Below are 25,474 nucleotides of genomic sequence, written 5' to 3'. Positions count from 1 at the left end.
GAAGAGAAGCGCGTTTCAGGCGTCGCATGCTTCCATGATGCCACATTCACCGTGGCGTGCGTGGCCGCGATGTTGACGTTCCTGCGCCTATACAACCATCCATGCCTCCGACGCTACCGGCCGCAGCCAGGTACCTCGTCGACACGCTTGAGACTCTGGGTAGCTCGCCAGCCTGCTCGACGACGATGGGTGCGCATCAACGCCGCCACGCTCCGGATTATCCGCTGTTGACGACAGTTGGCGGTGCGACCAGGAACAACCTGGGAGTCTCCCTATGTGGCAGCAAGTGCCCCGCTCTTTTCGCAGCCTTGATTCCGTTATGCCTAATTTTCATGATACGCGCCGCGTATCGTCGTCAAGCGGCGACCGGCCGCGCGGCACAAACAACCCTCCCATACACCTTCGCGGCAGAGCACGCGTGCGCCGCTAGCCGCGGGGCGGGTGTTGCGATGCGTTACACTCCCTGAGGGACTCATCATCAGGTCCAGCCCGGCGGCAGCGGCACGGCCGAGCCGACGCCACCGCTTGCGACGACGACTTCGGAAGCTAGACAAGCTACGAACTGAAACGTTTCGCGTCGGCCAATGGCATGCGCCACCGCGGCGGATGTCAGGAGACGGGGGGTGGCGCCATCGTCGCTAGGCTGGCAGAAGACAGGGGGCAGGCCGGCCCGACCGGAGACAGAGGGGCGAGGAACGCATCCGTACTGGTCGCCGCTTGGCTGCCCAAGCAGCAGGCATGTGCAACAGGCATGTACTCTAACCGCGATATGTTTGAGAGGTTTAACAAGGGAGCGACGGAACGATGTGCCTAGCGCGGCACCATGCGGCGCCTGGCGCGGTTACGAGAGCTCCGTGTTGCGCGGGCACCTGTTGGCAAGGGGCGGCGTTCACAGAAGGTTGCGGGTGTTTGTGCAAGTGTGGCGGCCCTGTTTGTGCAAGCCGTGGCGGCCCTGTTTGTGCAAGCCGTGGCGGCCCAACCTTATGTGGTACAGCATGGGGTTGCGCCGCAACGCAGCTGCCACAGACGTCTTGTCTTCGCCACCATGCCCGTGTCCAGTTGGCAAACCACGGGCCGCAAACGCCGCTCTCCCTTCGCGGTGGGTATGTCGACGAGCCCGTTTGCCCAGCCTCGCGTACGGCATGGAGTCGCACGGGTCCAGCGCGACGTAGTTGCACGCAATCCTGGCCTTGTCTCGCTTATGCCGACATCGAGGCGCGGGCATAATAACGAGAACACGCAAGCGCAAACCTTCTTCGACTTCTCTCCCTCGCCGCCCTCCGCCCCTCCCGGCAAGGATACAAACATCGCGACCGGGATCGTCGGCGAGACGAGCCCGGCGACGACGCAGTGGCGTGGAAACGTCCGACGTCGCCATTCTCGCATCGAGCGCGAGCGTAAAGAGAAAAGCGACCCCGTGGCCCACGGGGTCGTGTCGGTTGGAGTAGGGCACCCCGTCGTGCTGGCCTGCGCGGCAGTCGTCTAGGTGATGACCTCCGCGCCGAGTTTGTCGGTGCGGCTGGGCGGTGCGGTGCGGCGCGGTACAGTTGTGGCAGACGGTAAGGTTAGAGCGCCACGTGTCGCCCATACCATACGCGCCGCGTCAAGTGGAGGCAGCCGGCCGCTGTCCGCAACACCCTGCCGCGGCGTCGCGCTGCCAGCAAGCAGCGGGAAAGCGTCGGGCAGCGCAGTCACGCCGCGTATGCATCGAGGCCTTGCATCCGGGATACATAAAGGTGGGACACGCAGCGCTGAGTTCGACTGTGGCGCCCCCTGCCGGTTTAGGCACACGCCCAGCGCCCAGCGCCACACCGCCACGTGGGCTCGCACCATGGCTTGGACCGACCAACCGCACTCGTCCACTTCTTCCCTCCGTGCTCCTCTGCACCCCTCGCACCCACTAAAAACGAACAGCTGCTGCTGCGCTCTGACCTCACCGAGACTCGAACTCGGGTCTAGGGATTGCACGTCTCTCGACGCTCATAGATTAATATGAGACCCTCGCGTTAACCACCTGCGCCATGAAGTCGTTCTGCGCGCTGCTCGTGCCGGTCTGGGGTCCGGGTGGGTTATCACTGGTCAATGGCGTGGAGTTTTGGGTCCCTCGACTCCCATGCATGCATCCCGACATACATAACAGCTCATGCACACACACACGCCAACCTGCCTGAGGGACAAGGTGGGTTTGGCGGGGTATTGCGCCCCCTGGACCCCCCCCCCCCCCCCGGCGCTGCTGTGCTCCAGTCCTGCAGCCACCTCTACATCTTGATCTCCCAGTGGGGGCCATCTCTACATCTTGACCTTCCAGTGGGGAATCTTGCGCCAGCGGAGGACGCCAACCATGAACGCCCCACCCATGGCCATGGCACCGGCAAAGAACACGGCGGGGCGGTACGCGCCAATGCCGTGTTCGGGTCCGCCGTACGCGCCGAGGAGGTAGCCTGCGATGGGCGCGCCCATGAGGTACCCGCCAGTCCACCCCGTGACGATCATGCCGAAGGCGACCGCCAGCCGTTCCATACCCAGCACGGACCCGACGACGGTCGGCATGATGGCGAAGTACCCGCCGCTCGATATGCCATTCACGACGACGAAGACGACGAGCGGCGCAAGCGACACAGACGCGGGCCAGAGAGCCAGCAGCGAGAGCCCCGTGATGAGGAGCACGGCGAAGAGCGTGTTAACCGGTCCCAGGAGGCGGTCGCTGACGAACCCCGTGAGGATGCGGCCGACGGCCGACGAAAAGTTGAAGCCCGCGACGGTCGCTGCCCCAGTCGCGGGCGACAGCCCGAGCGACCTGGCGTACAGCGGAATGAAGAAGGGCGGGATGAAGAGGGGGAACGTGCCCAGCGCGCCAGCGAGGAAGAGGAGCACAAAGTCCCACGACCTGAAGAGCGACCTGGGGTCAGCGGCGCCCCTCCCCCCACTCACCAGTCAATGAGCACCTTGCGCACGACCTTTGTGCGCTCCTTCAGCCCCCACGCAGCGGGGAGGCAGCACGCGGCCATGGCGATGCCGATGACGCGGAACGTCCACTCGACGCCGAGGTTGCGGATGCTCGCCTCCATCGCGAGGGATAGCACCGCGCCGCCGATTCCACCACCCGCAAACACCATGCCGACGGCGGTGCCGCGCCGCGTGGAAAAGTACTGGGCCGGCGTGACGCTGATGACCATGAAGCTGAAGCTGCAGCCGATGCCGAGCATGACGCCGGCGGTGAGGAACAACCCAGGGAGCGAGTTGTGCTGCGCCGCCGTGCCGGCCAGCACCTCGCCGACCGACATGAAGAGCACGCCGGCGATGGCGAGGTGGCGCGGCCCGACGGCGGTGATGAGGCGCGCGTTGGCGATGGCGAGGATGGCCATCATGCCGACGGATATCGAGCCGATAAAGGAGAGGGTCGAGGCCGGCGCGAGGCCGCGCGCGACGAGCGCGCCCTGGATCACGCCCCACGAGTAGCCGGTGCCGACGAACCAGAACGCGATCATGGTCGCGCAGCCTACGACGCGCCACGCCTCGGTGCCGCCGTCTGGCGGCTCGTCGAGGTCCGCCGTCGGGGCTGGCGTCGGCGCCTTGCCCTCCTCGGAGGGGGCGAGCGTGCCGAGCTCGATGTCGGTGGACGGGCGGGGGAGGCTCGGCGAGGCGTCGGGCACTGTGGCGGGCAGCGGGGGTGAGCTGGGCCGCGAACTTGCGGCTGGGGCAGTCATGAGTGCAGTGAGTAGTCGTCAGGCGCTCGTGAGTTGCAGACTTTTGTACCCCCCACATCCCGTCCCACGCTGTCCCACGCTGTCGCGACTATCCGAGATAGCGAACATGCCAAACGTTGGCTCGTTGCTGAGTAAGCGAAAGTGGAGAGAGTCAAGTTCGTTCCTTGGCGGGTGGGTATCGTGGACGAGGCAGGATGTCTCCGGCCCACCGTGCGCTCGGCAGTCAGGGGAAAGGGTAAAAATGTGCGGATAATCTGCGAAATGCGGCAACAAACAGTTCCTAATCTACACGTGGCGTTGATTCCCTTGCTCCCTGCTTCGGTCTGCCAATCGGCTCCCGCAAACAGCAAAACGGAGCTCGCGCTTCGCGCTCGCGTCCTTGCAGGTGCGACTGGGATTTGAACCCAGGCGGCTGACGCCAAATGATAGTTAGAACAAGATTCTAATCATTCCCCTTAACCACTCGGGCATCGCACCTTGCTGTCGTTCGACGAAAGGCTGCAGGGTTGCGCGCGTGAAGAGCGAGCGGGGTGGCGGCGCGCAGAGTTCTGTCGCAGCGGCCAGTCGCAGTACAACCGCAGCGTGGTGACGGTGCGGTATTGGCTTGGCATCAACAGGCGTGCCCAGACAACAAGCGGCATAACACCAAGAGCACCTCTGCCACATCTGCGCCCGCCCCAGGGCCACCTTGTGGCACCAACACCACAGCCATGTCCACCCCCGCACCGTCGCGCTGCATCGCCGCGTTCCTGTGCACGGCCAGAGGTACCCGTGGCGCCGATGCGCGGCGGTCCACGCGCGCGCCCCCGTCCCCGCCGCACCACTTGACCAACTTCAACTTCATACTTTATAGCGTACAGTAACGACTGTGTGCTCACTACAACCGGGACAGCGGCCTACTGTACATTTCGGTCCGCCTCTTGTAAAGGCGGAGGTGCGGGGGGACAGTGTAGACATGGGCCATGCCGTGGGAAGCGGCACGGACGGGGGGCTTGGGCGTCGAGAATGAATGTTTGCGTCTTGCGTCAGATGTATTCCTGGGTCGTTCTCACGCTGGCGTGGGCGGGGGCTGCAGCCTGCCTGGTGCCGGGAGCACCCGGCCTACACCGCAGCGAGGACCGACAGCCCGGCCCACGCGACGAGCGCGAGCAGCACCGCGCCGGCGTAGTCGCCCTGCCGGCCAGCCGCAGAGCTGCACGTCGACTTGGGGATATCGTACCCGCCGCCGTGCGTGCCCACGACGTACGAGCACGTCTGGAAGTCCTTGGTCGTCACGTTGTGGCAGCGCCCGCCGACGGGGTCGTACACGCCCTGCTGGATGGTGCAGCACTCGACCGTGATGGCGGGCTTGGAGGACGCGCACGACCAGCTGGAGAGGGGGCCGGGGTCGGGCAGAGCGGGCGAGGACGGGCTAGCGAGCGTGAGCGGGGGCGGGGGCGCGGAGGCCATGGTGGTGGGAGGGTGAGTTGATGGGGGGGGGGGGGAGGCAGCAAGGGCAGCTCCACACGCCATGTTAAATGAGCGCGAGGAGGTGTGCCGGGCCCCGTGGTCGCGTGGGATGGTCAACGAGAGTTATGCATAGTTTGCGGGAGGGAGCGTGGCCGACGCAGTGTGGCCCACAAACGGGAGGTCCTCACCACGTTGTGCAGGACGCGTTGCTTCGGGCCCGCTCTTCTGTGCCACGCCTGCCACTCGGCCTCCACCAAGAATGTATCGCATGGCGCGGCGCGTCGCGTGCGCGACACACGAGCCACTACAAGTCACGGGACACAATGGCGAGCTCGCCGACCCGTGTCGCCCCAGCAGATCTCACCCGGGCCCCACTGCTGACTTCTGCCGCTAGGACCGCGCTGGGCGCCGCCGGCCTTGGCACCGCACCGACGCGGCCAAGGACGCCACTGGGGGCGCGGCGGGGCGTGGCGCGCGTCGTGGTCGTGGGTCTCGAGTGCTTTCTTCTCGGAGTTTCGGGGGGAACTTGATAACGCTGATAGTGTCCGGGATACAAGGCTGCGCGAAAGAGCGACGAGAGGAGTGGCGCGAGCCCGCCTCTCGCGCCCGCCTCGCCCGGCTCCCAGGCCGTAGTCCCGACGCCGCCGCCACACCGAATGCACATGCACCGAGCCGTCCGACCCCACCCACCCCCAGCGCACCCAACCCGCTTGGCATTGCGTTGCGCCGCCACCGCCGCCCCCCGCTCCTGCCCACCACTCCCCAATCCTGGCAGCCAGATCGATTGCGTGGAACGAGGCGCGCCGAGCCACGGCCCGAGCGCGAGCCAAACCCCGTGGGCTGGGCTGGGTTGGGCTGGGCTAGCTCGGTGTGTGGGCGAGCGACCCGCCTGCGACTGACGTGCCGTGGGCTGAGGCTGACAGCCTGCTCGGCGCCACACGACCTGCTTATAAGACGGCCCAACAGGCACACCTCACCCACACTCACCCTCCTTACAATGGTGGCCTTGTCCCCCGCCCTCCTGCTCCCGCTCCTGGCCCTCAGCGCCCCGCTTGCCCCGCTCGCCCGCGCCGCCGCCGACACGTCCTCCTTCTGCACCGACTCGGACCCGTCCATCGCGCAGGGCTGCTGTTCGTCCGGCGGCGGCACGTACGACAACGCGACCAACAAGTGCTTTGGCGCGGCCGGCTCGTTCGGTACTTGCATCACGTCGCACTTTGGCAACGCGCGCACGACAAACGTCGCGCACACGGCCCGCTGTGAGGCCAACGGCGCCGTCACGTGGAGCTTCAAGTCGTCGGCCGGCGCCCTCGCCGTGTCGGCCCCCCTCGTCGCTGGGCTCGCGCTCGCCGTCGTGACGCTGGCCTGAGTAAGGCCGCCGGTGACTGACTCGGCCTGAGCGCGAGGCAAAGCTTCTCGCCGCCGCCGAGCGCCACGCCACTCCAGGGCTCCGGCGCCGCCGCAACCCCCATACCCCTCGCCCCGCCCACCCGTTTTCGGTCCGCCAGATTGCCATCCATCTTGGGCTCTCCTGCTCTGTCACGCTCGTTCGCCGTTTTTGTGCATGTACTTGTTGAATCGGCGGGGCGAGGTGGGGGGCCACAAGGAGGGAAGCGAAGGGCCCCATGCGGTGTCCGAGAGGTCTCGAGGGCGCAGGCTTGGGGTGCAGTACGCGCCACTGTGGATGGCCGTTCCCCATGCCTGCGGCCGTTGTACCCACATACAGTATCATATAATTCTACATTAGTTGTTGCCTCGAGCCTGGTCTACCCCGGTGTGCCCTGTCCGTCAGCGCTGCCGCCAATCCCACCCACCTTGAGCTCGAGCGCGAAGCCGTCTGCCAACGGTACGAGGTCAAAAATGACACCGCCTGGTGTGTGAGCAGCCCGCCGGCGCGTCCACTCACCAGCCACATGCTTGGTCGCTCTGTAGGGCAGGGTATCGATGCCCCCTATTGCCGCGCCGATAGCGCGCTGCACACAGCTAATAGCGAGGTTGATCTGGTATCAGCGTCGCTCGCGCTCCGCACGCACCCCCGCAAACAGCCCCCAGTATGCCAGCACCGTCGGCGCGAGGAAGGCCGAGAGCATGAAGAACAGCGTGCCGAGGAACAGCGTGTCCGTATCGTACGTGTACGAGTCTGTGCGGTGGCGGAGCACGTTCCAGCGCTTGCCGCGGAACAGGTCCCAGAGGCCGCGGAGGGCGCTCAGCTGCCAGCGGCAGAGGGCAGCTGTGGCGAAGTGGCACAGCCGCAGGTGGAGGGTGAGGAGGGCGATGGCGTCTGCGAGGAGCGCGAGGGCGGAAGACAGGCCGAGGAGGGGCGCGGTCAGCAGAAGAGCAGTCAGGGCGATGGGCGGGGCAGCCGCGAGGGCCGGCACGGCGCGGTCTGTCGTCAGCACACTCCAGCGTCCGTACCCACCCCGCCAGGCGAGCAGAAGCGCCGTAAAGGCCGAGCAGAAGCCCTGGCTGAGCGGCGTGTTGAGCTTGAGGCCGAACGGCCAGTCGTTGAGCCACCCGAGGGCCGCGACAACGGGGTCAGCCAGCACGGCGGGCGAGAGCGCGGGCAGCCGCACGCCGCCGAAGGCGAGGGCGTACAGCATGCCCAGGGTGGCCAAGGCGCCGAGGAGGTGGTCGTACAGGACCGCGAGGCCGGCGTCCTCCGCCGCGAGGTGGGCCCGAGCCCGCTCCACTGCCGTCGCGTCAGGCGCCACCTCTACGAGCGCGCTGAGGGTGGCCGCGCGGCGCTGGATGTGGCCGAGGAACGCCGTCTGGGCGGGGGACATGCGCACGCCGAGCACCCCTACCGAGGCGGACAGGGCGGCCGCGACTGCCGCCAGCACGGAGGGCGGGAGCCACGCGCGGGGCGCCAGCACGCGCCCGGCCGCAAGCAGCGCGACCTTGGCCGCGAGCGGGACCGCGTCCCCCGCGGTGGTGGGTATCCTCCCGCCTACGACGCGCTGCGCGAGGTCAAACGCGAGCGGGACGGCCGCCAGCGCGCCGAGGTCGAGCAGTGCGCCCCCTGGCTGGGGGGCGAGGCCGAGCGCCGCGCGCGCCGGCTCGACGGCGTTGATCTGGGGTCAGCGCTACCCAGGGGGGGACACACGAGCTCGAGCAGCACGGGCAGGTCGCTCGCCGCGCGGGGCGCGTAGTCGCCGCCCGGGGCCGCGTGCACGCCGAGGACGGCGCGCGCGGGCGGGGGCGTGTAGAGGATGGTCGTGGCGGGCGTGGAGTAGGCTACGGGCCGGCCGGCGGCCTCGACGCGGATGGTGAGCCCGGGGGTGGGGGTGGGTGCGTCCGAGTCGACGACGGCCGCGAGGGGCTTGAGCCCGGCCAATGCGGCGCCGCCGGCGTCCGGCACGACGGCCGCGACGACCAGCGCGTCGCCCGAGGCCCAGCCGAGCGCTACGCCCGTTCCCGCCGCGTCGGTCGGCCAGAAGACGCGCATGGGGGTGGGGGTAGGGGGTAGTGTGATGGATGACGCTGAACGGCACAAAGGTCGGTCGTCCTGACTTGTTGTCGACGAGGGAAGCGGGGCCCCGGGCGAGCTAGCCGCTGAGTGAACACTTTCGGCGCTCGGCGCCAACCTCTCGTCCCGACTCGACGGCCACACGACTCTCGCTCGAGCCATGCTCGCATAGTAACATCTCTCCGCCCGCCCCCCCTTCCCCCATGTCCGCCGACGACGCGCTCAACGCGCTCGCCTTCCTCGAGGCCATGTACCCGCTCGAGGGCGAGCTCCAGCTCTCCGAGGCAGCGGCCAGCGCATTGGCAGCGCACGACGCGGGCGAGGTGCCCCCGCTGGCCGGCCTCTCGGCGCTCGAGCTCGCGCTGTACGTCCCGCTCTCCGACGAGTCAGAGCGCCGCGTCGAGCTCGCAGTCGCGCTCCCCCTCCCGGCCGGCGCGCCGCGCATCTCGCTCCGCCCGCCGGCGTTCCTCACGCGCTCAGAGGCCGAGCTGCTCGCCGGCGCCATCCCGCCCGCGGACGAGGGGCTGGCATCCTCCGACGCGATCATGCTCGCGGTCGAGGCGGTGCAGGCCGCCGCGCTAGCGCTGCCCGCCGCGCCCGAAAGCCCGAGGAAGGCCGAGGACGACGACGACGACGGGCCGCTCGAGCGCGTCTGGTTCTGGTTCCCGAGCCTGTCCACGCGGGAGAAGCGCAAAGACCTGGTCACGTACGCCGCGCGCTATCGCCTCCGCGGCTTCGTGCTCTCTGGCAAGCCGGCGCTGCTGTGCCTCGAGGGAGGGGGCCGCGCCGTCGACAGGTACATGGGCGCGATTAAGAGCGAGAGCTGGGGCGATATTCCGAGTTACCAGAAGAAGGTGCGTTTGGCGGTGGAGAGAGCTGACCACAGGTTACGGAGCGCCTGCGCCGCCCCATATCCGACGCCGAGCGCAAGTTTGACACCATGACCGACATCACGAGCCTCATCACCCACCACGGCACGTACAACCACCGCGGGGACATGAGCGAGGTCAAAAAGTTCATGGACGAGTGGGGCGTCGGCGACGACTTTGCCGGCGCCGTCATGAACGCGAGCTAGGGCGTGCAGTGCCTTGTCACAACTCGCCTTCCTCATGCTTGATTGGCATGTCTGCTCTGCAACAGAGGACGCACCAGCGCGACCCACCCGCGCGCAGCCCTCGCCTGCCTGCAGCTCGGGTCGCGGCATACCACGCCCCGCCCCGCCCGCCCCGCCCGCCCCGCCCACTCGTACACCGTGCATCGCCGGTATATATGTAGGGTATATCGCAGAGCCCAGTAAACAGTCCAAAATGCAAAACACTGCAGGCGAGGCTTGTGGTCCACCAGGGAGCCTGCGTGGGGGCCGAGAGCTGCAGCCGCAGCCTCGACAATTTCCATCCACGCAACACTTCTGTTCCATCTCTCACCATGCGCCGCCGTATCGTCCGTGGGCGCAAGGGCCAGACTCTGTCGCCAGAGCCAGACTCAGACTAGAACCGCCGGCCGGCAGTCTGAGGGGGAGGCCGCTGCATCACGGGGCTGCCGCGCGGGCTGCCCTGCATGCGCGGGTCGTAGCCCTGTGGTGGCATCGGCGCGCGGCCCTGCGGGGGCATGCCATTTGGCGGCATGCCGTTTGGCGGCAAACGCTGCTGAGGAGGAGGGGCTTGGTGGTAGCCACCAGGAGGTCCAGTCGAGGCGATACCTGGGCCAGTAGACGCAATGCCGCGTGGCGGACCAGTCGAGGCAATTCCTGGGCCAGTCGAGGCGATCCCAGGTCCCATGTGACCGCCAGCCGATCTGGGACCGCCCTGGTACGAGCCGTTTGGCGGGCGCACCTGCGGTCTAACGGGTCTCGTGGCAGCAGGGCTTCTAGGAGGAGGGGCCGTCGCAGCGGGGCCGCGCATGGGGGCCGAGGCAGCAACGGGGCTGCGAGACGGGGCCGTCGACGCGGGGCCCGCGCCAGTCTGCTTGCGCTCAGCGGCCTGGAGAATCTGGTCGCTGAGGGTGTCAGTCGGGTCCACAACTTCCGATTCAGAGTTCGCGCTACTCACTCGAGGAGGTTCAAGCACGCGCAAACAATGACCCATTCGACACAGTCCTCGTTGCCCACGCCGAGCGTCTGCCACACCTGCTTCTCATCCTCGTTCCTGCCCGTCACGGTGATACGCGTGCCACCACCCTTCTCGGGAGGGTTCTTGGCAATCTTGCCAAACTCGATACGCCGAGGAGGAATCTGGTGGCCCGCGTACTTGAAGTAGAACATTGTCCACCAGTCGGCGTGCGGGTTAGGCTTTGAGATCTGGTACAGAGGCGTCTCGTCCTGGTTGACAATCTTGTACGTCGGCGACATGACGCCCGTGTTCTCAATCGTCCACTTGAGGTCGCGCGACGCCTCACAACGTACAACGTTGTGCTTGTTGGCCTGCATCGTAGGCAGCGACGAGCTCGAAGTGGCCCCCTGACGCGACGGGGGGAACAGCTTGGCCACACACAGGTCACCCTGCGGCGACGGCGTGAGGAGGTAGTTGACCTTGTTCTGGGGAGGGTCAGAAGGCGGCCCAAGCATGTTTATGACCTACCTCCTCAGTGTGCAGGTAGGTGTAGAGCACCTGGCTGGGTTGGCCTGCACGCTGTTAGTAACCGACGCGACGCGTCGTGCGCATCCCTCACCATGCGGGGTGACGATCAACGTCGGAAGGTGGTTTGGCATCGGCGCATGGTGCGGCGACGTAAACCTAAATTAGTTAGCCCGATGTTTCGGCCAGTCTGTGTGTAAACACAACAACATACACAGTGTAGATGGCTTTAAGACAGGATGCGGGGTCGTGGAAACGAGTATCGACCATGGGTACGACGCGTAGATGGGGGATCGGTGTTGTGGGCAACGATGGCAGATTGTGTATCGACGCGGTTTGTGTGGTTCCAGCGAGCGATGGGGTCGTAATGCGGTCGGCGACAGGATGAGCAGTAGGAAAGGGTATGGTTAGCATGACTCCTGGGGTTTGGGAGAATATGTATCACAAGGTAGAGATGCGTCAAGCACTTGCACGGGACGCTGGGTGGCGCCGGGTGTGCATCTTGACGCATCTCACCAGCACATAAAGTAGACGTACCTGCCATGGCGGAGCGGATAGACGGGATGGGGTCGAGGAATGCAAACGGGGGGGCCGCTGGCCGGGAAAAGTCTGATGTCGGTGCTGCTGCGCTGCTGGTCCTCTACTCTAGGCAGGGCGTAGCGTCGGCAGGTTGGCTTGAGCGCGCGATCCACAAAGCCACGGCTCGTAGGCGACGAGGACGTGCAGGGGGAACTCGAACCGTTGGGTCGGGGAAGGAGAAAAGTAGCGGCGTCGGGGCGTCTGGTGGGCGCGCGCGCAGAGTGACGCTGCGTCGTCTGAACCAAACTAGGCAACCGGTCGCTCGCGTGAGGGGGCGGGGGTCGGCGGTGTCAAGTGGCTGTGCACCAACAAAAGCGGCGGACGGGCCAGTGACGGGAAGGGCAAGTGAAAGGCGACGAAATGAGTTTTTGGGCTATTGTTGTGGCCGTCGAGGTGTTGTTGATTCAATGACAAACCGAGGATGGATTTAAAAGGGTACAGAGATGTTGCGGCTGGCCGCTTGTTGCTTGTTGGTGCTGGTGGTGCTGCGGCGCACGAGTGTTCAAAGGGCCAAAAGGTCGTGTTGGCCGAGGCCTTGTGCTGCACAGTTGTTTTGAAGTGGGCGGGCGGCGAGGGAGGATGAGGACGAGGAGGATGAGGAGGCGGCGGCGGCGGCGTTGGCGTTGGCGTTTGGTCAATGTGTCTCTGGGTACTATTGGGCCCTGAGTCACGGGGGGGAGAGGCGAGGTAGAGGAGGGAGGGAGGTAAGGATCAAGGAAGGCAAGAGGGACGCGGGGAACAAGTCAAGGCTGGCTTGGCTGCGGGGCGCGGGCGGATGTCGGCGACTGTGGTTGTTTGTCCACTCTGCACCTGTGCTGGGCGAACAAAGTGCAAGTGAAGAGGGGTAGAGTGGATGTTGTCGAGGTGTACAGAGAGACAGAGTGAGAGAGATGGCAAAGGAGCAAGCAACGAGCAAGCAGCGGGGGGCAGGCGACTGGCGACGACGAGTCGGGGGGAGGGAGGGAGGGATAGGGGAGGAAGACGACGTAGGGAGGCAGTGTCTGTGGTCGAAACGCCGGGAGCCCAGCAGCAAGGGGGGGAAGGAGGGAGGAAGGAGGGAAGGTGGGGTGGGGAGGCCGCACGCAGGGTGTCGCCGTTGTTGCCGCCGCCTGCGCCGCCGTTGTCGCGCGCGCGCGCGCGCGTACCAGCGGGTTTGTTTACTAAAAAGGGCATGGCGACGGGATCAAATTGGGAGCAGCCTGTGCCTCGTTGTAAATAACCCGACAACTGCGTCCAACCCAGGTTGTGCAGCGTGCGGCGTGCTGGCTGGCTGACAATCTCCTGGACACCGCTGCACTGCTCTCCTCCTCGTCCACGCCACACCGCCCTTGTCGGCAACATCGGGCAACAAGCAACAACCTCAAGCCACCGCGTTGCTTAAACGAGACAGACACAGACTGCATACAAACATTAACAACTTGCCACCACCAAAGGCACTTCGCTTGCTCACTCACTCACACTGACAACACTGCACATTGCTCTATCCACGGCATATTTAGCGCGTCTGTTGAAAATTATGGGACGCGCTATACCCTTACCTGAAGGACCATGCGCGTCGCCTTACGGCAAAGAGAACAGAGCTGCAGTGATGTGTTGTCTTGACCCCAGTTCCCGCTGCTCCAATGTCCCAACGGACGGGGCGGAATGGGAGCGCCGAATCGCGTGCCCATCATCTGGCATGCAAACGGCTCCACACGTCGTGGGCTCTACCGGACCAGTTTAAACGCAGCCTCACGGCATGCGTACCAAACAACGCGCGTCTAGACGCTGCCAAGGTAGGGGTGGCAGTCGCAGCCAACTCCGCATCGTCGGGCAAGCGAGCCCAGCTGGCGCCGGTGGTTATCGGAGCCCCAGGGTAGGCGAGGCCAGATCAAGCGGACCGCGCGGAACACGTCGTGTGCGTCAGGAAACGGCCGCCGGCCTGACCGCCGCGTACCTGGCCACAAGGATAGACGGCCGTACGACGCGTCCAAGCCCACCCTCCAAAACCTAGCTCGCTCATGTCAGCTGTGGGATGCACGAGTATAGGGAGGCGCGTTGGCGGGTGTGTTTCGCGTTGCGCCAGCACCGGCGGGAGCGCTCTTGGCGGGGCCATATGCTGTTTCAGGGGAGTGCGGGTACACCAGTGTTTTGAGGTGCTGGTGAGCGAGCACGCGAGTGGGTTTGGTGCTGGCTCGGCGGCCGTGGACTGGGTGATGGTCGACGTGCAGAGTCCGATGCATTCGGAGGAAGCCACGCCATATGCATCAGATGGCGCATGTCGCCGACGTGTGAAACTGATGCGCTTTCTCGCGGGCGCGGCGACTCAGCGCCGACTTATGAGCCACCGGTTTGAGCACGAGTCATCTCGTCCCTCTGACTGGTGCCAATGTACGCCTAGTGCCACTGAGACAAGGGCCGACTACCGTGTCGGGCGTTCAGTGCGGCGCGCCAACCCGTAACGGCAGGTGAGTTGATTGTCTCGCAATAGCCACCTGTACCCCGGAAATGAAGCGGGGTGGTCTCCTGCACGACACGACCGACCCATTGACTGCCGCGCGACTCCAGACACATCTATCGACTTATCCGGGGGGCCCGTACACACCCAGAGAATCCGCAGTGCACCCAGCCCGCCGATCCGTCCCCAGCGCCGCTCCGCGCGGGCCACCACGAACCCGCCATCACCGAGGGCACGGAGCTACTGTAGCGCAGTTGGTCAACGCGCCGTCTTTGGGTCGCCTCGGCGCCTAGTGGCGGAGATCCTGGGTTCAAATCCCAGCAGTGGCCGGGGGATTCCTCGTTTTTAACTGTGATGGAGGCGGTGATGGGATCGGCGTGGTGGGGGATGATCTGTGTGGGGAGGGAAGGTGGAGTGATGGCGAGGGAAGGCGGGGAAGGCGTGGTGGGTGGGTGTGGCGATCTTTGTGCGGCGCCAACACCCTTGTACCTGGGCGCGTGTTAATCCGAATCCGACCCGGCTGCGCTGCTCGCTCGGATCTTGCTCGCATCGCCGTCGCCTTGTCGGCGGCGCGGCGGCGCCACTGTTGTTGCTCTTGTTGCTCTCGTTGCGCTTGTTGCTCTGGAAATCCGTCGCATCTTGCCGAAGCCGCCGCGGCCGATGTCGGACCAGAACTCACGTGACCTTTGGCCACTCCCCACATCTGACTCGGTTATCTGTAGCCTTGTCGTCCGCCTCGCCTAACGATGCAAGCCAGGCTGCCATTAGAATCCCGACTCATTACAAAATCGGAATCACCCACATCCCACTTCCCCAACCTCCACTTCTCCACATCCCTCACCCCCCAAAGCCAAGCCACCACCACCATGCAGCCATCGGCAGACGCAGAGTCGTCGGCATCAGGCGCAGGTCCACAGCGCACCCAGATGCTCTCGCGCGTGCCCCGAAAGCTCAACTTTGCATGCGAGAGCTGCCGCGTCAAGAAGGTGAGTGCACGGGGCGTGGGGCCCGACCCTGGGTTTGCCGGCGTTCGCCTTCCCCCCTCCGCGACTGGTGCTGACAACGGCTGTAGCGACGGTGCGATGGCACAAAACCGCGGTGTCGGGTAGGTGCGGCGTGTGGACGGCGTGCTAACGGCAGCTCTGCTCGGCGCTCAACACGGAATGTGTATACAAGTCGTAAGTGGTCGGAGCCGGCCGCAACACTCACCCCCAGCACCCCGACGCCAAAGTACGTGCAGGACCTCGAGGCGTACAACTCGAGTCTACGGCACACGCTCCTCCGGCTCAAGGATGCGTCCCCAGCGCAAAGGGATCACATCCTCAGCGCGCTGGATCGTGCGGCGCTCGGCTCGGCTATGCCCTCTGCGCTCGGGACGCCGTCGCCCGCCACCAAGTCACCGCATACCGACACGGCATCGTCCGCCAAGTCCGATCCTCCAAGCCAGGCGCAGTCTGTGTCGCCCGAGGGCGATGGGGTCGACACGCTCGCTGAAAAGTTCAAGGAGCAGGCAAAGATATCGGTCGATGGCGCGGGTTTGGTACGTCCAGCGGTGGGTGCAGCGCTGACTCTAGCTCTCCTTGCATGGACCCTCGTCGCTGTTCTACCTCGCGCCGACGCCGTTCGGCGGAAAGCGCAAGGAAGACGAGGAGGAGGTTGAGCAGCTCGACATTGAGCAGCATCTCGTGCTCGACTGGATCGACAATATGACGACGACGGCGAGCGTGCCCTCGGTCAGTAACGAGGTCTGGCAGTACCTCCTCAAGCTGCACTTTACATGGGTGCAGCCGCTGTTTGGATTCGTCCACCACAAGGCGTTCATGCGTGAGTGCGGTGTGAGATCGGAGTTTGGATACCGCTGACATGCCTCAGGCGATATGACACGACCACGCACCTCGACTTCCATGTTCTCGCCCTTCCTCCTCTACGCGCTGTGCACGCACGTCATGCGATACCGAGACCAGGAGCTCCTGTTCCCGAAAGACGGCGACACACACGCCGACCCATTCCTCCCACAAGCACGATTGCTCGTCCACCGCGAGATTGAGCGGGGAAGCTCGCTGTCAGCGTGCTTGGGCCTCCTGCTGCTGAGTGCCAAGGAGGTTTTCCTCGGCCGTGTGGGGCAGACATGGGTGTATCTGTAGGTGTCGATGATCTCGCAGTTGCTGACCACCTCGCAGCGGAATAGCAGTTCGGTGGGTTCCTTGATCGTGTCATCTCCAACCCACTAACCCCACAGCATGGTCCAAGACCTCGGAATCCACCAAGACGGACGGCAGCTCAACGGCACCTGCCAGTTTAGGTTCTCGCCCGACGAGCTGCGCTCGCGGCAGCACATCTTCTGGTCGGCGTATCTCTGGGACAAGATGGTGTCGTTGTACCTTGGCCGTGCGCCGATGCTGCAAGTCACCAAGAACTCGCCACCACCAATGACAGGTGAGCTGATGCTCTCACTTTCTGATCACAGCTGACGCCACAGGCGACCCCGAAATCGACCACCAGCTGTGGGAGCCATGTGGCAGCCAAATGGACAACTTCCCGCCATACACCCCGCAGCCGAGCTACGAGGTGCTGACGTTTGCGTACGCGACGCAGCTGGCAGTGGTGATGAACGATGTGCTGCTCTACGAGTGAGTTACGGATCCTTTCTAAGCCTAACTCTCCAGTGCCGGAGACCCCTCGGCCAAACCCCTGGATGCAACGCGCGCTGCCTTGGCCGAGTGGTACAACACGCTGCCCAAGGACCTGCGCTATGACCCGAAGAAGGAGACAGGACGTGTTGCTCCGGGCCACATTGTCAACCTAAAGTAGGAGGCAGCTTGGCGATGTAGCTGACCCGCAGCACGCTGTACCACATGGTGGCGATCCTTGTCGACCGCCGGCAAAAGGTCGGCGTGGTACAGAACTCGTCGGTGCGATCGGCACTGGATATCTGCGTTCTCGCACAGATCAGCGACAAGCACTACGTGGACAGGCAGGCTGTGCTGTCTCACTGCTGTGAGTACAGCTTGGTAGCACGCTCAGTTTGCTCAAGCTGACCACCAGACTGCATCTACACCGCGGCCACGGTCCTCCTGTTCAAGCTCAAGCAGCACAAGGAGAACACGTGGATCACGGACGAGGAGGCCATCATGGCGACGTCGCTGCAGTGGTGCCTGTGGCGTCTGTCCGAGACATCAATCACGATCCACGGTGGGTTGCGGTGTTTGTGCTGCGCTGACTTTAGCCCTGCGAATCCCGATCGACGTGCTGCAAGAGCACGTGTCACGGCTGCCAGCCAACCTGCAGGCGATCGTCCGCCCGGCCGAGAAGGCCACCGACGCGGCCCACACCGAGGAGGCGCAGGCTGAGACGGCGGCAGTGATGGCCAACCTGTCGTCAGCAGGCATGGTCGAGGGCACGGACCCGTTCTCTGGCCTGACTATGTCGCTGGACTCGATGTTCGGCGTCATGCCGGCGTCGATGGTGCCGACAGGGGACACGAACATGCCTACGCCTGGGTCAGCCGCCGAGGGGTCAACGTTCAGCCCGGACCCGGACCTGATGGACTGGCTGGGCAGTGGGGGCGGGGGCAGCAATGGGACGTGGCCGGGGTTGGCACCCGGCGGCGGGATGGACCTGGCGTGGTTTGCCGGAGCCCAAGCCAACAAGGCGGAGTAGCAGCACAGTGTAGGAGTTAATGTATGCCTAATGCTAGTACAACGGCCCCGCTCTACAAGTCGCGCACGTCCTCAGCCACGACCCAGGGCGTGCGCTCTGCGCTGCCGCGGCCGTCCTCCTCCCAGACGACGGGCTCGTGGCGGGTACGGTTTACTGTGAGCTTGAAGACGTCGTAGCGCTGGTATCCGCCGACAAAGTCGTGGAACTGCTTTGGCTCGATGCACTTGTTGAGGTCGAACGTGGCGTAGGCGATGCCCTCGGTCTCGCCGGAGAGCTCGTCGCCGATCTGCGCTCCGCCAGGGTCGAGGAAGGACGTGGCTGCGACGGGCGCGTTGTCGAGGATATCAGCGAAGGCGGGGTCGCGCGCGGCGAGGAGCGCGCGGGCCTCGGGCCCGATCGGCGACGCCGAGATGATGCCGAAGCACTTGGACTCGAAGCAGTGGGCGGCTACGCGGAGGCGGGTGGCGGCCGCGAGGTCGACTGGGCGGTCAGCGGTGCCGTGGAGCCCACTCACAGTTACCTCCCTCGCTCGGCGGGCGCGTCGGGAAAATCGGCGGCCAGTGGCTCACGTGCAGCTGCTCGCCCTGCGCCATGAGCGCGTAGCGCGCGAGGCCGTTGCTGTTGCGTCAGCCGCCCTCCTAAACTTCCGCGCCCGACCCACCCATTCTCGCCGCAGATGAGCGCCCCGAGCCGGCCGATACGCGTGTCCACCACCCTGAGGCCGGCGCCGTCCCCCTGGGCCCAGGTAAGCTTCTCATAGAACGTCGGCACGAGCTTGCGGTGGTGGTTGAGCAGGGCGCCGTCGTCGCCGATCAGCACGGTGCTGTTGTACAGGCACCCGATGCTCGCGCGGCTGCGCTCGTTGAACCCGAGCTGGAGGAACACGCGCAGGCGGGCACACGCCTGCCGGAACTGCGCGATCTCGGGCCCGTCGACGTAGATTGCCTCTTTTGCGAGGCGGATGAAGAGGTCGTGGTTGTTGATCGGGGCGAGCGACGACCACAAGGGGAAGCCGGGGACCCAGGTCTCGGGGAAGACTACGAGCTGTGCGCCGGCGGCCGCGGCTTCGGCCAGCAGCGCGAGGCCCTTGGTCACTGTTGCTGCTGTGTCGAGGAAGACGGGCGCGGCGTGGACGGCTGCGCGCGGCGTTAGCGAGCGCCGAGGTAGAAGCTGGGGCCGAGCGAGGCAGAAGCGGGTGCGCCAGAGCCTGCGCGCCACTCAGCCTGCACACTCGCACTCACCGGCCACCTTGACCACGGGCAGGTCCTTGCCCGTGCTACTGCTCGTGTTGGTCATTGTGTGTGTGTGTATGCTGCTGGGGGCCGCGGCGCACCCCACGCACACATACATAAGTACTAGTCTCCTCGCCCCTCCGCCGAGCAAAGCCGCCCAGGTGTGCGGACACGCCCCGCTGATTACACCCGGCGCGCGGTGCGGCCAGTTGCCGCAGGTAGCCGGGGCCGGTAGGCACTGCGTCGGGGCGTGGTGCTTATCGGGGCCGCGAGCGTGTCATGCACGGGGCGTGTCCGCCGTGCTGAGGCAGTGGAGCGAGCAGTGGTGGTGCGACCTGCGCGCAGCAGTGTTGGCAGGCAGAGCGCAGTGGCCGCGGCTGGATTCCGGCCTCCGATAACGATTCCCGAGCCGATTCAGCGCGTGGGGTATGGTACACTCGGCGCGCTGCTCCCCCCTGCTCCGCCTGCTCCCTCCAGCCACCCCGCCCACACCGTGCACGCCATGCACGCCATGCACTCCCCTCTACACACTCGGCCCCAGGCATGCACACACCCCGGCACCGCTTCCCCGCACGCTCATAAACAACATGGGCCTCCCAAAAACATGGCGTTCATGGTGCAGTGGTAGCATTTCCGTTTTGGGCGAAGCTTATTACGGGAGGTCCTGGGTTCAAACCCCAGTGAACGCCTCTTTTGGCGCCGACGAGCGGGTTTCCTGTTTTCGTTGGTCATCATTGCTCCGTTCGACACAATCAGCATGACTCGCACGACTTGCCCTCGTGCACACTATCCTCTGGAACCGCTTCCCCTCGCGGTGCGTTCGTGCACCTGAAAGGAGATGCTCGGGCCCGTGTCCTGCCCGGCCTCGGCGGCTTGGCTTCTGGCCGCGTTCCTCCGCAGCTGGTGTTTCGCGTTTCCACCAGCGCCACGATTCCCGACGAGTGGTGCACCAGGCCGTTACGAGACCGACCGAGCTGGGCCTCATTGCCGCCGGCGGGCGGTCCGCGAAACACGAGCTCGCCCTAGCATAGCGGCCGCTGCACACCGAGCAGCGCAGCCGACTCACCATGCTCGCTGCGCATGTTCGACCTGTGCACGCACGCGCTTGCCCGCCGTGGCCGTGCCAATGTCCCGGGCAAGGCGCACAGCCTCAACGCCGGCCCTCATAATAACTGGACACTGCCTGCCCGAGGCTTCCTCGCCTTGGTACTTGCTCGCAGATCTGCTTCTCCTTCGACCTGGCGCTCACCGCTTCTCTCCTCGCCAAGTCAAAAGCGCCGTCGCCAGCGGCGCAGGTCGCCAGAACGTCTTCCACCTTTCCCTCGCTAGTTGCGCGGCCATGCGCCCCCTCCTCCTCGCGCTCGCCCTCGCGGCGCTCGACGCCGCGGCACACCCCCACCACCGGCGGCAGTGCAAGCCCACCATCCCTGGGCCGGAGGCCCCCGCGCCGACCTCGGCGCTGGCAGAGTCGTCGTCGGCGGCGGCGTATTTGCCCGCGCCCCAGTTGAGCGGGGGGCCGGCCTCGCCCAGCGCCGTGTCCTCGCCGCTGGACAGCGCGCCGCTGCCCTCTGCTCTGCCGTCGGAGCGCTCGAGCGCGGCGTCGGCCGCGTCGACCGAGGCCGCGCCGCTGTCGAGTGAGGCCGCTGCGCCTTCCTCCGTCATTGAAGCACCGGAGTACTCATCCGCCACTGGGTCATCTAGCGAGGTGGACTCGTCTCCGTCGGCGGCCCCCACGTCCTTGCCTGACGCGTCGTCGTCTGGCACCCTCTCGTCGGTGTCCGCGGCTCCGGCATCGCCCGCCACCCCCTCGTCGTTGTCCGGGGCTTCGGCGTCACCCACCACGCCCTCGTCGTCGTCCCCCTCATCGCCAGGCTCCTCCGCGCCGTCTGAAGAGCCCTCGCCCTCACCCTCGCCGTCGCCGTCGCCCTCGTCCGAAGAGCCAGCATCTTCGTCTCAGGAACCCTCAGCCTCATTCCCAGAGCCCTCTTCATCATCATCCGCAGAACCCTCGTCCTCGTCCGAGGAGGGCGCACCTTCGTCCCAAGAGTCCTCGTCCTCCTCCCACGACCCCGCGTCCTCCTCCCAAGCCCCCGCGTCCTCTCAAGCTCCGGCGTCCTCCCCCTCGCCCACGCCCTCCCCCTCGCCAACCTCCTCGCCCACACCACAGCCCACCTGGCCCGCCGTCGCGCCCAACCTGCCGACGACTGACACCAACGTCGACCTGGCGTCCAACTCGACCGAGGCCGACCACGCCGGCGGCTCGGCAGTCTCGCACTGGATCCTCGAGTACCACAACGCCATTAGGGGGCAGTACGGCGCGCCGCCGCTGGCGTGGGACGGCGGCCTGGCGGGCGACGAGGCGGGCCTCACCCACAGCTGCACCTGGGTCAGCGGGCCAGACTCGATGGTGTACGCGCCGCTCGGGGCCGCGCCGTGGAACGCGAGCAGCTTCCTCGACGTGTGGGCGCGCCAGGGGGCCGATATCAACAACGTCGAGCTCACCAACTTTGTGCGCATGGTCTGGAAGTCGTCGACGAGGGTCGGATGTGCGTGGAGCGTCGGGTGTAGCCTTGCTGTCGACGACGGCAGGCCGAGCGTGCTGCTCGGGTGCAAGTACGCGCCTGCCGCCGAGATTGGCGCGTGGGCGGAGAATGTCGAGGGTATCCGTACGAGGTGATGGCGCGGTGGACTCGCCGCCGCTGTGGGTGCGAGTTAGCGAGTGGACGTTGTAGCAAGCGATGCAGCATGGTCTCGAGTGAGCGTGCCGGGAGCGAGGTGTGTAGCGGGTCGTCCTCGCCCGTCGCTGGATGACTGTGGGGGCGCGCCGTCCTGCTCGTCGCCTGACTGTGTGGGGGCGCGCCACTGACTCACCGTCGTCCATGTTTCGGCACCGCCTGGGCAATCTGCACCAGCTTGCTTCGCTCACGCGGTCAGTGCACGCTCGGCTGTCGTCGAAGAGGGCGGTGGACGCGGCCAGTACTGCGCGCGTCCGTCTGTGGCGATGACGCCGTCGCGACACATAAAGAGGGCGAGGGTCGAGACGACAAGTAGCAGCAGCGAGGACAACAGCCAGCACAACACACCCAGCACAACTCTACTCTCAACACCAGCAACAATGAAGCTCGCCCTCGCGTTCACCACCCTCGCCGCGCTCGCGGCCGCCGCCCCGCTCCCCGTCACGGAGCGTACGTCCCCCCCAGGCCCCCCACTAACCCCAGTCGTCGACGGCGCGCCCCTCGCAGCCCGCGACCCGCAGGGCTCGGCCGCGTCCGGCGGCTCCAGCACCGGCTGGAACGGCAACCCCAACGGCTCGTCGGCTGCCAGCAGGGGCGGCGGCGGCTCGGCCGGGTGGTACTGGTCGTACGGGTCGGCTCCTGAGGCGGGCGTGGCGAAGCGCGGCGCTGAGGCCGAGGCCGGTGAGTTGTGCCCCTTCCCCCTCCCCCCCCTCCCTCCCCCCTCCCCCCGCAACTGCTGACGACTAGCCGACGGGCCAAAGGGCTCGTGGAAGGCCGGTAACTGGGCGCCACTCAACCGCGCCGACGGGCAGCACGCCGCAGCCCAGGGCGTCTGGGTCGCTGGCGGCAAGCGCGCCGACGCCGACACCGCCGGCTACAAGGGCCACGGCGCCGGCAAGCGCCGCTTCATCTACGGCGGCAACGACCCCGCGGGCCCCTTCGTGCCCGGCCTGCTCCCCGCCGTCAAGCGCCAGGGCTCGGCGTACGGCGGCGGCCCGGCCAACACCAACAACGGGTGGCACGGCACCTCGGGCTCGTCGGCGCCCCTCGGCCAGGCCGTCCCCGGCACGGGCACGTGGTACAGCTCTGCGCCGTATGCTGGGATTGCGCGCGACGCCGATCCCAAGGCCGAGGCGGACACTGGCGACGTGGTGACCCGTGACGCCGACTCTGCCGTTGAGGCCCGCGACGCCGAGCCCGACGCCCAGCCCCAGGGCTATGCCTACGGCGCCGGCCCCGCCAACGTGAACAACGGGTGGCACGGCACCTCTGGCTCGTCGGCGGCCGTCGGGAACCCCGCCGCCGCCGTCAGCTGGAACTGGTACGGTTCGGCGCCGTACGCCGGTGTCGCGCGTGACGCCGAGGGCGAGGGCGAGGGCGAGGGCGGCGCGGTCGAGGTCGGCGACGCCGAGGCTGAGGACACGGTCGTCGAGGCGCGCGACGCCGCGCCCCAGGGCCACGCCGTCGCGTACAGCGCCGGCGCGGCAAACGTCAACAGCGGCTGGCACGGCTCCGCGTCCGCCCCGAACGGCAACGCCTACGCTCCCGCCGGCTGGAACTGGTACGGTTCTGCCCCGGAGGCCGCGATCGCCCGCGACGTCGCCGACGGTGCCGCTCCCGCTGAGGCCTAAGGCCGCGCTGCCCGCGTGCACACACCAGCTGCCCCATAGCCGGGCTCCGTAACATTGTAGAAAGATCGAGGGAGAGCCATAGTCGATACACGATGAATCAGTATGCTCAGTGTCCTTCAGTATGCCCGAGCCCGCACCCCTAGCACACCTGTCCATGCCGCACAGCTACTGGAACTGCACCTTGCGCTCGTCAGTAGGCTTGGGCGTGCTGCCGTCGCCGGCCGCGCCGGTCTTGCCGAACGCCTTCTCGCGGAGCTCGCTCGCCTTGACGCCCTTCTCCACCTCGGCCTCGAGCTTGTCGTAGGTCGCGGCTGCGAGGAGGCGGTCGTGGAGTACTGGTGGGATGCTACATGTTAGCCTGGCTGGCTCGCCGTGCACGACTCACTCGATGACACCACAATCCCGCACCACATCGCCCTGACGCACGCCGTTGCGCCGAGGGTCTGTAATCTCGTCCATGTCCTTGGTTTTCGCCTTGGCCTTGACCCGCTCGTCGACGACGTCCTTGCCTTCTGGCGACTGTGCCGGCGTCACCGGCATCGCTGCGTCCTTCCGGCCATCCTCTGGACTCGGCGGCAGGTCCTCGCCTGGGAACTTGACGGGTGCCGAGAGCGCGTACAGGATCGGCTGGATCGACTTTGGCGGAGAGGGGCTCAGGATAAGGACGAGGGGGTACAGGAGCGTCCACCTGGGAGTGTCAGCAAGTCTGGCATCACACCACCCCCTGCCCAACTCACAGGATCCAACGCAGCAGCGACCCCTCACCCCACACTGGCTTGACGACCTCCGTCCTCGACCATGGCATGATGACGCTGAGAGCCAGAATGTTGCTCTGGATCTCCTCATCGCGCGCCTTGACCAGCGGCTTGTCGGGATCCGGCACGATCTCTTTCTTGCTGTAAGTCGCCGATGCCAGCGTGTCAAGGATGAGACGGAGCTGGGTTTGGAAGAGGAAGGTCGTGAGTCCTCGCTTGGCGGCCTCCGCCAAGGGGCCGGTCTGGCCCACCACCTTCTTGTTCTCCATCTGCGCCTCCAGGCCTGGCATCGCAGCCGACCATCCAGGGGACACCAGCGATATGATCCGGATGTTACGCTCGGGCGGGGCGCGCAGGAGAGACGGGAGGAGCGCGGTGATGAGGTGGAAGTGGTACTGGTGCGGCGTCCAGTCCTCCTCCACCTTATCCTTCTCGTCCAGGCCTGGGCGGTATGGCTCAGGCGGGGGAAAGCACTCCCACGCTCCGCCGAGGACGATGGCATCGACACGCCGTCCGCCCTCGCCGGCCGTGCCGTACTGCACAGTCGACCACTTTCGCACAAAGTCACGCACGCCCGTCGGGGTCGGCGGCAGGGCCTCACAGTGGAGCTGCGCGAGGGGGTTCTCGGAGGCCGATAGCCTGATGATCTGCAGCATCATCAAGATGTCGTCAGGGAGCGGCGAGGGCAGCGGGGGGAGGTAGAGGATTTGTGGGGGCGAGGGGAGGTGGAGCAGATGGTGGATCAGTGCCCATGTTGTTGGCTCTGGCGGCGCCTGTCGTGTGAGCTCTCACGCCGTCAGACTGAACTCACAGCAATCATGATGAGCTTTCCGGCCCAGTCTCGCTCCCAGATGCACTTTCGCCCGCCTGTATACACCTTGGCCGCGTAGGCTGTTGCGCCGATGCCCGCGGCGATCGCGAGGTTGGTGTACGGCAGGTCGTCGAACAATGTTGCTGCGTAGTTTACTGGCATGGTGGGCGGTCTATTGTGTCGTCTATGCTCGTGCTTGTCGTATTGATGCTGATGCTATGGTCGTGCAAAGATGTAGAGATGTTGAGAGAGGTGCAGAGGTGTCACTGCACAGTTGCGCGTCGTCGTTGAAATCGGCGCGTGGAGGTCGAGAAAAGTGGAGGTGGAGGGGGCAGTGCCGGCGGGCAAGCCGTACCTGCGGCAGGCTGCCAACAACAAGCCGCAGCCGCACGTAGTTGGCCATTCTCTACATCGACAACAGAGGACCGGGACCCGAGGA

The 25,474-nt window shown here is 66.0% G+C and overlaps 11 protein-coding genes and 4 non-coding genes across 15 annotated transcripts; 7 read left to right on the top strand and 8 right to left on the bottom strand.

Moving 5' to 3' along the window:
- Window positions 1-1,928: 1,928 nt before the first annotated feature.
- Q8F55_002818 lies at window positions 1,929-2,029 on the bottom strand. The gene has a single exon. It is a non-coding gene; the product is annotated as a tRNA-Met (tRNA).
- A 260-nt stretch (window positions 2,030-2,289) lies between these two features.
- Window positions 2,290-3,707, bottom strand: Q8F55_002817 (uncharacterized protein; the record flags this gene model as incomplete). The annotated part of the gene is made up of 2 exons (XM_069351404.1): window positions 2,290-2,899; window positions 2,932-3,707. 2 exons carry the CDS (start codon window positions 3,705-3,707, stop codon window positions 2,290-2,292), a joined length of 1,386 nt encoding a protein of 461 aa, XP_069211790.1.
- Window positions 3,708-4,090: 383 nt separating this feature from the next.
- Window positions 4,091-4,184, bottom strand: Q8F55_002816. Its single transcript has one exon. It is a non-coding gene; the product is annotated as a tRNA-Ser (tRNA).
- Window positions 4,185-4,808: 624 nt separating this feature from the next.
- On the bottom strand, window positions 4,809-5,156 carry Q8F55_002815 (uncharacterized protein; the record flags this gene model as incomplete). The annotated part of the gene is made up of 1 exon (XM_069351403.1): window positions 4,809-5,156. One exon carries the CDS (start codon window positions 5,154-5,156, stop codon window positions 4,809-4,811), a length of 348 nt encoding a protein of 115 aa, XP_069211789.1.
- Window positions 5,157-6,153: 997 nt separating this feature from the next.
- Q8F55_002814 (uncharacterized protein) lies at window positions 6,154-6,525 on the top strand (the record flags this gene model as incomplete). Its single annotated transcript, XM_069351402.1, has 1 exon — window positions 6,154-6,525. The coding sequence occupies one exon, from the start codon at window positions 6,154-6,156 to the stop codon at window positions 6,523-6,525; it is 372 nt and encodes a 123-aa protein (XP_069211788.1).
- A 397-nt stretch (window positions 6,526-6,922) lies between these two features.
- On the bottom strand, window positions 6,923-8,601 carry gpi1 (pig-Q; the record flags this gene model as incomplete). The annotated part of the gene is made up of 6 exons (XM_069351401.1): window positions 6,923-6,937; window positions 6,971-7,026; window positions 7,063-7,156; window positions 7,190-7,542; window positions 7,576-8,227; window positions 8,260-8,601. 6 exons carry the CDS (start codon window positions 8,599-8,601, stop codon window positions 6,923-6,925), a joined length of 1,512 nt encoding a protein of 503 aa, XP_069211787.1.
- A 224-nt stretch (window positions 8,602-8,825) lies between these two features.
- Q8F55_002812 (uncharacterized protein) lies at window positions 8,826-9,697 on the top strand (the record flags this gene model as incomplete). The annotated part of the gene is made up of 2 exons (XM_069351400.1): window positions 8,826-9,476; window positions 9,509-9,697. 2 exons carry the CDS (start codon window positions 8,826-8,828, stop codon window positions 9,695-9,697), a joined length of 840 nt encoding a protein of 279 aa, XP_069211786.1.
- Window positions 9,698-10,109: 412 nt separating this feature from the next.
- Window positions 10,110-11,465, bottom strand: Q8F55_002811 (uncharacterized protein; the record flags this gene model as incomplete). The annotated part of the gene is made up of 5 exons (XM_069351399.1): window positions 10,110-10,617; window positions 10,671-11,155; window positions 11,199-11,242; window positions 11,290-11,354; window positions 11,410-11,465. 5 exons carry the CDS (start codon window positions 11,463-11,465, stop codon window positions 10,110-10,112), a joined length of 1,158 nt encoding a protein of 385 aa, XP_069211785.1.
- Window positions 11,466-14,450: 2,985 nt separating this feature from the next.
- Window positions 14,451-14,540, top strand: Q8F55_002810. Its single transcript has one exon. It is a non-coding gene; the product is annotated as a tRNA-Pro (tRNA).
- Window positions 14,541-15,077: 537 nt separating this feature from the next.
- On the top strand, window positions 15,078-17,871 carry Q8F55_002809 (uncharacterized protein; the record flags this gene model as incomplete). Its single annotated transcript, XM_069351398.1, has 13 exons — window positions 15,078-15,197; window positions 15,284-15,316; window positions 15,352-15,389; window positions 15,427-15,751; window positions 15,786-16,035; window positions 16,084-16,351; window positions 16,392-16,406; window positions 16,451-16,647; window positions 16,691-16,841; window positions 16,878-17,018; window positions 17,054-17,208; window positions 17,257-17,403; window positions 17,438-17,871. 13 exons carry the CDS (start codon window positions 15,078-15,080, stop codon window positions 17,869-17,871), a joined length of 2,274 nt encoding a protein of 757 aa, XP_069211784.1.
- A 52-nt stretch (window positions 17,872-17,923) lies between these two features.
- Q8F55_002808 (uncharacterized protein) lies at window positions 17,924-19,167 on the bottom strand (the record flags this gene model as incomplete). The annotated part of the gene is made up of 4 exons (XM_069351397.1): window positions 17,924-18,351; window positions 18,386-18,489; window positions 18,533-19,007; window positions 19,113-19,167. The coding sequence occupies 4 exons, from the start codon at window positions 19,165-19,167 to the stop codon at window positions 17,924-17,926; spliced, it is 1,062 nt and encodes a 353-aa protein (XP_069211783.1).
- Window positions 19,168-19,710: 543 nt separating this feature from the next.
- Q8F55_002807 lies at window positions 19,711-19,792 on the top strand. The gene has a single exon. It is a non-coding gene; the product is annotated as a tRNA-Pro (tRNA).
- Window positions 19,793-20,442: 650 nt separating this feature from the next.
- Window positions 20,443-21,780, top strand: Q8F55_002806 (uncharacterized protein; the record flags this gene model as incomplete). The annotated part of the gene is made up of 1 exon (XM_069351396.1): window positions 20,443-21,780. The coding sequence occupies one exon, from the start codon at window positions 20,443-20,445 to the stop codon at window positions 21,778-21,780; it is 1,338 nt and encodes a 445-aa protein (XP_069211782.1).
- Window positions 21,781-22,218: 438 nt separating this feature from the next.
- Q8F55_002805 (uncharacterized protein) lies at window positions 22,219-23,469 on the top strand (the record flags this gene model as incomplete). Its single annotated transcript, XM_069351395.1, has 2 exons — window positions 22,219-22,519; window positions 22,586-23,469. The coding sequence occupies 2 exons, from the start codon at window positions 22,219-22,221 to the stop codon at window positions 23,467-23,469; spliced, it is 1,185 nt and encodes a 394-aa protein (XP_069211781.1).
- A 165-nt stretch (window positions 23,470-23,634) lies between these two features.
- Window positions 23,635-25,197, bottom strand: Q8F55_002804 (uncharacterized protein; the record flags this gene model as incomplete). Its single annotated transcript, XM_069351394.1, has 4 exons — window positions 23,635-23,815; window positions 23,855-24,157; window positions 24,207-24,997; window positions 25,036-25,197. 4 exons carry the CDS (start codon window positions 25,195-25,197, stop codon window positions 23,635-23,637), a joined length of 1,437 nt encoding a protein of 478 aa, XP_069211780.1.
- Window positions 25,198-25,474: the final 277 nt, after the last annotated feature.

Source organism: Vanrija albida (genome assembly GCF_041260175.1).
Source record: "Vanrija albida strain AlHP1 chromosome Unknown contig_2, whole genome shotgun sequence".
Classification (NCBI taxonomy): domain Eukaryota; kingdom Fungi; phylum Basidiomycota; class Tremellomycetes; order Trichosporonales; family Trichosporonaceae; genus Vanrija; species Vanrija albida.
The sequence above is the reverse complement of the archived record's forward strand: the minus strand, read 5'-3'. Positions and strand labels throughout refer to the sequence as shown.